General features: G+C 39.0%; 1 protein-coding gene across 2 annotated transcripts; it reads left to right on the top strand.

Annotated features, from left to right (window-relative positions):
* The first annotated feature begins 259 nt into the window (after nucleotides 1–259).
* LOC139924611 (mortality factor 4-like protein 1) lies at nucleotides 260–9,732 on the top strand. 2 transcript variants are annotated; one of them, XM_071915702.2, is made up of 12 exons: nucleotides 260–404; nucleotides 937–983; nucleotides 1,084–1,151; nucleotides 1,330–1,416; nucleotides 1,845–1,925; nucleotides 2,043–2,068; nucleotides 3,043–3,131; nucleotides 4,126–4,227; nucleotides 4,847–4,935; nucleotides 5,317–5,489; nucleotides 7,458–7,542; nucleotides 9,121–9,732. In XM_071915702.2, exons 1-12 carry the CDS (start codon nucleotides 365–367, stop codon nucleotides 9,203–9,205), a joined length of 972 nt encoding a protein of 323 aa, XP_071771803.1. In that variant the 5' UTR covers nucleotides 260–364; the 3' UTR covers nucleotides 9,206–9,732. The 2 variants fall into 2 exon arrangements, with proteins under 2 accessions (XP_071771803.1, XP_078139250.1); XM_078283124.1 differs by having other exon boundaries at nucleotides 322–404; nucleotides 937–993.
* The last annotated feature ends 313 nt before the right edge of the window (nucleotides 9,733–10,045 follow it).

Here is a 10,045-nt window from a genome sequence, read left to right as displayed (position 1 = left end):
ACTTTCCTTGTACAGTGGCAAGACAACAACACACAGAAGACACATAGCCAGGGGAAACACAGTTTTGAGGGGATATATATTTTGAAAAACAGAATTCTAGCAGACAAGGGTTTTCATAGGCTGGAACAGGATGTGAACTAGGGTGTTTGGTCTAAATCTACGTGATGAAATGTGTTTTTACGAGTTGTACAAAGAACACTCGAACGCACCATGGCTCTTTTGCATTCGGTCAGGTGACGCAGCCAGGCAGCGTCGCCCTAATGCCGGAGGTGGTACTGATCCCTCAGTGTTTGTGTGTGGAAGAAATGGACTCTGGCAATGCATGAATTTGATCATTCAGAGATCCGATCAGTTGAGTCTGTGAATGGCGCCAAAACAGGACCCTAAACCTAAATTTCAAGAAGGTTGGTATATAAAAAAAACCTAAGACAGAAGGAGCCCTGTTGTCTCGGAGGGGGCGGGTTTGTTGTTGTCGACAATAGTGGCCTCTGTTTACAATACAGTGCCAGAGAGCGTATAATATTAGCCATATTAACGGCGAATTAATCTCTAATTTACCATACATTGACTTATATGTATTCTTATCAACTCAAAATAAAGGTGAAGGTTCAAGAGGAGACTAACGTTAACCGTATATCATGTAGTTAACTGGCTAACCGTTAGCTAGCCTGATATGCTAAGTCTCAGCTAGCTAACCCTGCCTTGGTTAGACTGTCACTGGATCACACAGAAAGAGAGGAAAACCGCCTAAATTATAATATATTATGCCACTGAAACCTAGCCGGTTCAAAACTTGCACAATATTGCATCAAAATCTAGCTGAATGTCTTTACGGCAGTGTAACAGCTCTGAAACTAGAACATATCGGGTCAACAGTGAGGTCAAGCAGGGCGAGTTTGGTTCCCAGGCTTCATGTTTGCCCTTCTCTCCTTTCAGGTGAAAGAGTCCTGTGTTTTCATGGGCCATTGCTCTATGAGGCTAAGGTTTGTTACAGTATGTGTATTATTATTTTTATTATTATTAACAACAAAACAAATTGCAGTCAATGAATGATGCGTGTGTATGTGATTTCCTGTTTTACAGTGTGTGAAGATCAATATAAAGGATAAGCAGATAAAGTACTTCATTCATTACAGCGGATGGAACAAAAAGTGAGCTGTTTGATTTGGATACAGTTCAGTTTTTCTGTTTAGTTTTCCTTTTGTGCTGAATGCTATCCTCAAGACCAGTGTGTTTTGCTTGGTGTTATGGTGTTTTTGGTAAATCAGTGAGGCTGTTTTATTTTCTGTAGCACTGAGTTTCAAGGATTGAAATATTTCTCTTTTTCAGCTGGGATGAATGGGTTCCTGAAAGCAGAGTTCTCAAATATGTGGACAGCAACCTTGCGAAACAAAAAGAGCTTCAAAAGGCCAATCAGTAAGTTTGTATTTTCATGGACAGGGTTCAAATTTAAGAGGATTTTATGGAATGCACGTATTACTGCATCAACAACAAGCATACAAATGCAACCTGCTAGAATGACATTAAAAATATGATACTTTGTAAATCAGTGTCTTCCAAATACCACTAAAGATGACTCAATGAAGGCAAAACATAAATTGCACTTAGTAAATTATAGTTTCATTTGGGATTCATTATCATATTATGGGTTGTAAATAATCATTGAAGCATGTTACTCTTGACAGTAAGTCTTAAAAAGTAAAAAGCAGAACTACCTACAAGCAGAAAACATTGCATTAAATGTAGGCCTTATACTGGAATGTGCTAAAATATTAGTAAACATGATTGTAAACATTTTTTGTTGATTAAATTGTTGATCTTTTTGTTTGATTTATTTTTCACAGGGATCATTATGTTGAGGGAAAGATGAGGGGTATAGCACCAAGCAAGAAGATTGCTGCTGTGCAGCAGAAAAATGTTGATCTGTAAGTGCCTACCCTGTTTTTCCATCTCTAATAATCTAACATGGTGTGAACTGTTTCTCTAATTTGACATAATATTGGCCTCACAAATCTACTAAATGTTTTATCTTTGCATTCTAGGAAAGCGAAAAAGACAAAACAGAAGAGTAAGTCAAATCTTTATGAACTAAATGTCATTTTAGTTGCAGATTTAGTTGTGTTTTGCAGATACTGTGTAACAACATCTAAAATGTGAAACCTAAAATGAAAATGTGCCATGATCCCAGGCTGTTTTAGCCATTAGACTCAATCCAAAATAGACAGAAAAGAGAGGTACGTTAGAATGATGGGTACATGTGTTGACAATATTAGATGATTTTTATTTGCCATTTTGGCTATTGAGGCATATACAGTGAGCCTAGTAAGTATTTTAGCAGTGGTTATGAGGTTAAAGTGCAGACCAGCACCTTTAAAATTTGATAATGTTTTCATCCATATCAGATGAGCATGTAACAATCTACAGCCCTTTTTCTATATGGTCTTATTTCAGGGTAATACATTTATTAATTCAGTAGTTTGAGTGTATTTCACATTCAAGGCTGTTTTGATAATTCAAACGATTGTTTATTCTTTGCTAACCATGTGCCCCATGCTGTTTTAGAGTAAGTATACAGCAGCTCAGTTCACATGGAGGCACATTGAAATGAAAAAAAGGTCTGTGAAAATCACCAAAAAGGTATCAAGAGATTGGTGATTTTCATGGTTTGAAGTCCTCTAGTAGTCATTGTACATTTTGACTAAATAGATAAATGACTCCCTACACAAAGCTGTTTACCTGCTCATCCATTATGGCTGAAAATGCCCTCAAATTGAAGCGGACTGTCTGCAACCGAGATATACGATTATTGAGCAAAAACATTGTTGATGTGCCGCTGTCCATATTCTGGGAACATGGCTGTGGATGAATATCATATGAGAAGAGCCATTGACTTGATAACAAATTTACAAGACTTTTATTATTAAGGTCCCCTTTACAACTATGTAATGTTGCTAGCGGTCTAGACAACACACAGGGAGACATACGTTTTGTATAAACTGTAATATTAGTGTATAATTATTATATAATGGGTGTCTTGTTTAGCCCCAGGGGCTGGTGAAGGTACTAGCAGCGGAGAAATGCCGCAAGGACCACGGAAGAAGAGGGCTCGGGTCGATCCCACTGTGGAAAGTGTATGTATCATCTATTCTTCTATTCATGTAGCCATACGGACCAACATGTAAACATACCAACCTCACTATATGGCTGAACATGTCAGAACTCTTAATCTTCCCCACCACTGTGTATTCCAAAATAACCCTTACCCCTCGATCACACTTAATGTGTTGAATGCATCGCGTTCACACAAACACATGCTTTTGTTTCAAATGAGAAAACCCATTACCACTGCAGCATTCTTTTGCATTGCGTTGCACTTCTTCTTACTTAGACACTGATTTGCATGGCCTGTTTTTTGCTAGCTTTCTGTGATGCTTCGTAATGAAAACCGTGCTGTAGTACTATAATCATGAGGTGTGTGCTGGGTCAGAAATGAACGGGGCAAAATTAAAAGTGAGGTGTCAAAAAATGTCCCCGATAATTAGGAGTGCATTTTTTTGCATTTCACCCTGTTCACTTTCTATTTATAAAGGTGTCAAATATTTGTGCGAGAATGCAACTGATTCCTGGGAGCCTTTGACCACATGAGTGATGAGTGTGTTTGGGATGAGAAAAACAGTCGTTTTTCATCAGAAAACAAGCGTGAAGTTGTAGAAAATGCTGTGACTACGCACTGCAGCCAGTAGTAGAAGAAAGTACCACTGCGTCAACAAAAAATAACCAATATCTTAAAAAACGCAACAATCGAGGGGTGAAAGATGGACTGGTTCAGTGACAGAGAGCGGGGAAAATGGCAAAATGGGGAAACTGGTGAATTTCCAGCAGTGGGAAAGAAGTGTGTGACGTGTGGTATATTATGATTTAAACTGAAACAAATCTTAGTGGGACAAATTGAGTGTGTATTTGCCAATATGCAGTGCTAATGTATTATTTCATAGTTCAAAATTTCCCTAAAAAGGAACAAAATGCCCCAAAACATCAGATCAAGGGGTCAAAAAATGTCTTGTGAATAAAATTTGATTTCTTCTTATCCGGTGTGTGTGTGGGTGTGTGTGTGTGTCTGTCCAGGAGGAGATGTTCACCAACCGTGTGGAGGTGAAGGTAAAGATCCCCGAGGAGCTGAAACCCTGGCTGGTGGACGACTGGGACCTCATCACTCGACAGAAACAGGTGAACACACACACATGCGCGCACACACACACACACACAGACTATAACAAGGTCAAGTGTTTCCTGTACATTCATTCTAGCTGTGGTGAGCCTGGTGGTTGGAAAATTGCCCCCACACCTCGGAAATTGTAAATACAATGAAAATTCATTATGGTCATTCTACCATACACACACACACACACACACAAATCTACGAAAGAATTTGACAGGAAACACTGAATATACTCAAAATGCAGGTTTGTCTAATTTTTATGAAGTAGGATTTGTTGTGCTCCTGAAAGCTTTTTAAGTTTTTCTTAAAAATGATACAGCTTGTATTAATATAATGCTGTTAAATGTGTTGAAATGACATTTTGTAACAAAGAAATAAACACAATTGACTCTGTCAAAACCGGTAGCTGCAAGGATGGGAGATAATGAATTATGCAGTTTGCATTAGGTGTAGAATTTAGTGCTGATGGTTGTTATCACAGTTAAATTGATAATTATATATTTAGAGACAATCCTACATGGAATTATCTTCAAAGTGAGTCCTGTGGTGATGTTTTCTAATTTTGTAAATGAGTGCATGATTAAATGAAAGCTTTGGATAAAGAGAAGAATTTGCTATTGCTTACAGTTGTTTCATCTGCCGGCTAAGAAGAACGTAGAGACCGTCTTGGAGGACTATGCAAACTATAAGAAATCAAAAGGGAACTCGGACAACAAGTAAGAACAATACCTTACCTTCCTTTAGAGGAAGTCTTACAGTAAAAGTAGAGAGACTCTTCATGCTGTCTGTCTCCAAATTGAGATAAAATAATAATAATTTACAAAAGTGTTGCACTGCATGCATGCTTCTCCATCAGTGTTTTCCTTCCTTTCCATTTCTATGGAATTTCAACCACCATCACCTTCAGTTTACCTAGCATGATAAAACGTAAGCGCATTGTGTACCATCTGTCTCAGCCATAATTGGACATCCTGCCAGATTTTGAAGTCTTAAAAGCTGCCACTTGAACCTTTACCTTACCTCTCTTAGCTACATCCGTGAAAGCGGCCGCCTCTCTGGAGAGGACGTTGTGATTTTTTTCTCTCCACTCCACTTAGGGAGTATGCGGTGAACGAAGTGGTGGCGGGGATTAGGGAGTACTTCAACGTCATGCTGGGCACCCAGCTGCTCTACAAGTTTGAGAGGCCGCAGTATGCTGAGATCCTGGCAGACCACCCTGACACGCCAATGTCCCAGGTCTACGGGGCGCCGCACTTGCTGCGCCTTTTTGGTAGGGAACATGGGCACAGTGTGACACACTCAAACACACTAGCCGCTGACCACAGCCACAGGAGATCAATGCAGTTCACACACACAAAGGCAAATACTAAGTCATTACTACAAGCTGAGTGAGGGAATCGATTTTCAGCATTGTGCAGGAACTGAAGTGCCTCTCCTTGCTGTTGTGAGCTTTTGAAAAGTATTTAATTTGATTCTTGTAGAAGTAAAGGGATAGAAACCTTTCAGTTTTGTGATAAGATGTTGCCTGTATCTTTGTGAAATTTGTAAGAAATGTGCTGCATAGAAATGTGAACACTATAGAGACTAAGGAGGGGCATTGCTTCCAAACACCCATTGAAGTAATCACCTTGCTTAACAACAGTATCTTAGAACCAGTATCTAATAGATTGAACTCAGTAGCTTGAATACATCAAGCCAGTGCTCACATGTTCAGGCTTGTGACATTGTCGGAGACTATCTTACCTTTATATTATGGGAGTGGGCTAAATAAGCCCCACACTGGATGCAGCGAATTAGTCCTAGACCTAGATATCATACCAATACAGTAGTGATAGTAGAGATTACAATAATAATGTTAAAACAATACTTTGATAATGATAATATGTAAGCAACATAAAGTATGCATGTGTATAGCTACGTGTTCTTTTCCATGCAGAAATAAGATAACTCTGCAGTAAACATGAAGTCAACTGTGGTTAGTTCCAATTACGTTAATAGTCATGCGTCCATTTAGGTTTTTACCGAGGTGAGGTTGAACTTCTCACACCCCAGATGTTACAATGACTCGTCGTCTGGCTAATCTTATTCGATTAATAATCCTAATGCACACCACTAACTTCACAAATGCACAATCGTCTAACTTTAGTCTAGCTTAAAACAACAGCTTGCCAAATAATGGATAACTGTCATTTGAGTTGAAACTTTCATTTTAGGTGCAATTCTTCTCGGTGGCACAATAATGTGAGAGTCTCACCACATGCGTCGAGTTATCAACCCCGCATGCAATGGTATGAGGCACAATGAAGAGCAGTACAAACAAATTGTCAGTTATTTTTTCAGATTTCACAAACAATTGCACAAATGGATCTTTCCAAGAATACTTGTGTCCATTCAGGTGAGCTGATCACCCCCTGTCTGCCCTGTCATTCCCACTCTGGTTTTAAGGATTTCAATTTTTTGGTTTATAATTCAAGTCCACCGTCCACAGCATTCAAGTCATGTCATTTCCAGTCATGAATAAACTCTAGAAGTTGCCAAAACCTCAGAGATCATAAGGAAAATTGTATCCTCCAAATAAGAGTTGCACTGAATCTTTCTTTCCTCAATACTTTCCTTTGATACCCAATCAGATCATCATATCTTTACTGTTGAATTTATTATAATCAGATGTGACCATTATGACTTCTATGTATGTATGTCTTCTTTGTAGGAAGTGGCAAATACAGTTGTAGTGGCTGATATGTCAAATGGCACTTAACAAGAATTGAAATAAACACCAAATACACATGCATGCAAGGAGAAAATAATGGCCTGGGTATATGTTAAACTACTGTGCACCAATTAAATAATTTCTTAGCAAACACAAGTCACAAGCTTTCAGTTTCCTTATCCAGCAAAGCCAGCGATATCACTAAAATCACAAGGATTTGGATTGAGATTGAACCAGTATTATCAGGGGACCTCTGTCTTAGCAAAAAAGGCATTCATTTTCAGTGGAATTCTTACCTTATAAGTTATTAATACAGCAGGTTTACACAACAGTAAAATCATTCATTATCATAAATTGTGCTGCAGGTAATATTGGTTGCAAAAACTTAAGCTGAAAAAGGTCGCAAAAAAGGTCTTATTCTCCAATCAAGAATGTGAGGTTTTGCACAGCAGTGTAAATAAAAATGTAATCTGAGGTGGCTTATGTTATCCTTCCGCCTTGATCCTTACATTTGGTGTCTTTTAACAGTTCGTATCGGAGCCATGCTGGCCTACACTCCCCTGGATGAGAAGAGTCTGGCTCTGCTGCTCAATTACCTCCAGGATTTCCTCAAGTAAGATTCATCCCGTACCACACCAGAGACTCAATGACAAGTTTGGCTGATTCTCAAATGTCATGTTACATCCGCTTTCATATTAGTCCAGTCAGGCTTACTGCAAATCCTTAAAAAAAATACTTAAGCCATGAAATTGATTTTCTGCAACGATTGATTGTACACTCTGCTACACTTGGTGACAGATAAGATATAACATTTTGCAGTTCTGGCTAGAATATGTATTTAAAACATTGCATTTATGAACTTTCTCATGGCCATGTGGTATGACTCATATGTTACTAGAAACATGGTGCAAAATGCAGCAAAACTAAGTTTTGTAGTAATGGCTGGGGATCAGTGTGGGTTACAATCAAGAGCTTGTGAGCTGTAGATTATTACTATCACGGTTAATAATTCTGCTACTGCACATCAGAACAGACCACAATGACCAATTATTCATGTGTGCTATCAAAGCTTTTACCAAAAGACCAGATAATCATCATGAATGGAGCTGATGGGCACTAATGTCATCTCTCCCTTATGTGCTATGTTGGGTAACTCTGCTCTCTCTGCGCATACTGTATATTTAGAGAACAGAATACAAAAGGCAGCATAAAACTACACCAAATATAAGTCGTCCATTCATAATTTCTCAGCAACTAAACTTAGCCACAGCTAGCATAACAGATGAACAGCCTATAACGTTAGAAATGGAATGGAAACGCATAACGAACCGACTGGGCTTTGCCTTCATCAGACTCGGCTCTGCACACCACACAGCTTGGTTCTGAATAATGGAAATGAGGTATTAGCTCTAGTTAGTAGGGGTAGACTAGTTTCCCCAATAGCAATCATCCAAATAACAAACGTTAGATAATGTAAATTGCGCTGATCTGTCTAGAAGAAAAACAGCCAACTCTGCACCAGTTTTCATTCCTTTGGTCAGCCTCAGGTTCCTCTTTCTTTCAATACCAATAGATTAGAGTTCAACCCTCCACCATATCGTGTGATCTACTGACAAGATTGTAGTTTAGATTAAAGTGAAAATCTATAGACTTCCTTTCAGTTTAGCACATTAGCTCATTACAGATGCTCTGGTTTGGTAATGCACACGGTAACTTTCAAATTTATCCAAGCAAGCACAAGATACTGCTCAGTTTAATTTGCTCCATCTGTTTGTTTTCTAACCATCCGCTCTCCAGTGGATTGCTCAGTGTGAATCCAGGAGCAAATTGATTGTGAATTTCCTGTGGACGCTTTCCTTATCTTGTTGCCTCTGATGTTTATCTGGACAAACCTTATTTTAACATCCAACTAGACGAGACTCCTACCGGCGCTGTAATTTGGCAGGATGGACAAGCGTGTGATGATTTTGCATTCTTCTGAAACCTGTCATGCACATCCTCCTGAAGCCAGACAGTCTCCGCTATCTTTAGGAAACTTCTGGTCAATTTGCTGTTCTTGATAATTGGATAGTAAGCTGTACGCAGCTACTGTTGAGGGACAAATGACCTTTTATGTTGAAACTACAACTTTCTGCAACATAACCATTTTAGTCTGTCTCCGTAATGATAAACGATCTTGCCTCCGTCTCAGGTATCTGGTGAAGAATTCGTCCACCCTGTTCAGTGCCACTGACTACGAGGTTGCGCCCCCAGAGTACCACCGGAAGGCTGTGTGAGAGCTCTCAGCACATGGCCTGGCACGCCATCCCTCCTCCCAGACCACATGTAAAATAACCGTTACTGCCCTTCTGAGTGGAGAGCTGGATGAAATTTTTCACTTGAACTCATCTACTTCCTCCACGAAGGTCTCAGGAGCTTGTCACAGTTCTAAGAAGTAAAAATTTGAAGTACCTTTTTTGTCTTTTTTTTTTTTAGCCATTTCTTTCTCTCTCTCATTTTTCTCTTTCTCTGGCCATTTTCTTTTTCTTCCTGTCATTGAAAAGAAACAGGAAAAATATGTTTTTTCTGTCAACAAGTTACTATTTTCACAAGCAGCTCTTTGGTGTTTTTGTGCATTCCATCTGATGGATGTTCTTTGTTACTTACTTGTTGCATGTGTGTATTTATAAGTGTTTCCTGCCACATGAGGTGCAATTTTATGCTGAACCATAAAGTGTGGTCAGCAGTCAAATGTTTTTGTACCCGGATCCTGTGTATTTGTTAGTTATCAATTTGTAATAAAGATGTTTCTACACGATCTCTGCATGGTTTCATGTCTTTTACTGATCTTCTTCAAGTCTGTCTCAGTTGAAGTATTTTGTGGTGAAACTAACCAGTTGCTTTTTTAAAGTTGCCTTTTGCCAAGTGTCACTCAGAAAAACACCTTCAACACCAAGGGTAGGGTGTGTTTCAGAGTTCATATGACAAGTTACTGAAGAAAAACACATCTTTCTTCTATCATTCACACATGCTCAGGCCATGAAACAATTATGCCAGATGGATGAGAGGCAATCATGGCAACTCTCAACATCAACCTTGAAAATGTAAGATGTCCACAACCATAGATGTGTTTGATA

Source organism: Centroberyx gerrardi, chromosome 1 (genome assembly GCF_048128805.1).
Source record: "Centroberyx gerrardi isolate f3 chromosome 1, fCenGer3.hap1.cur.20231027, whole genome shotgun sequence".
Taxonomy (NCBI): domain Eukaryota; kingdom Metazoa; phylum Chordata; class Actinopteri; order Beryciformes; family Berycidae; genus Centroberyx; species Centroberyx gerrardi.
The sequence above is the reverse complement of the archived record's forward strand: the minus strand, read 5'-3'. Positions and strand labels throughout refer to the sequence as shown.

Bases quoted from the DNA above. Each gene is read 5' to 3' on its own strand.
- LOC139924611 (XM_071915702.2), top strand. From the start codon at position 365: ATGGCGCCAAAACAGGACCCTAAACCTAAATTTCAAGAAG. The intron at 4,936-5,316 runs GTAAGAACAATA...CACTCCACTTAG, and splicing joins AAAGGGAACTCGGACAACAA to GGAGTATGCGGTGAACGAAG. The intron at 7,543-9,120 runs GTAAGATTCATC...CCTCCGTCTCAG, and splicing joins TACCTCCAGGATTTCCTCAA to GTATCTGGTGAAGAATTCGT.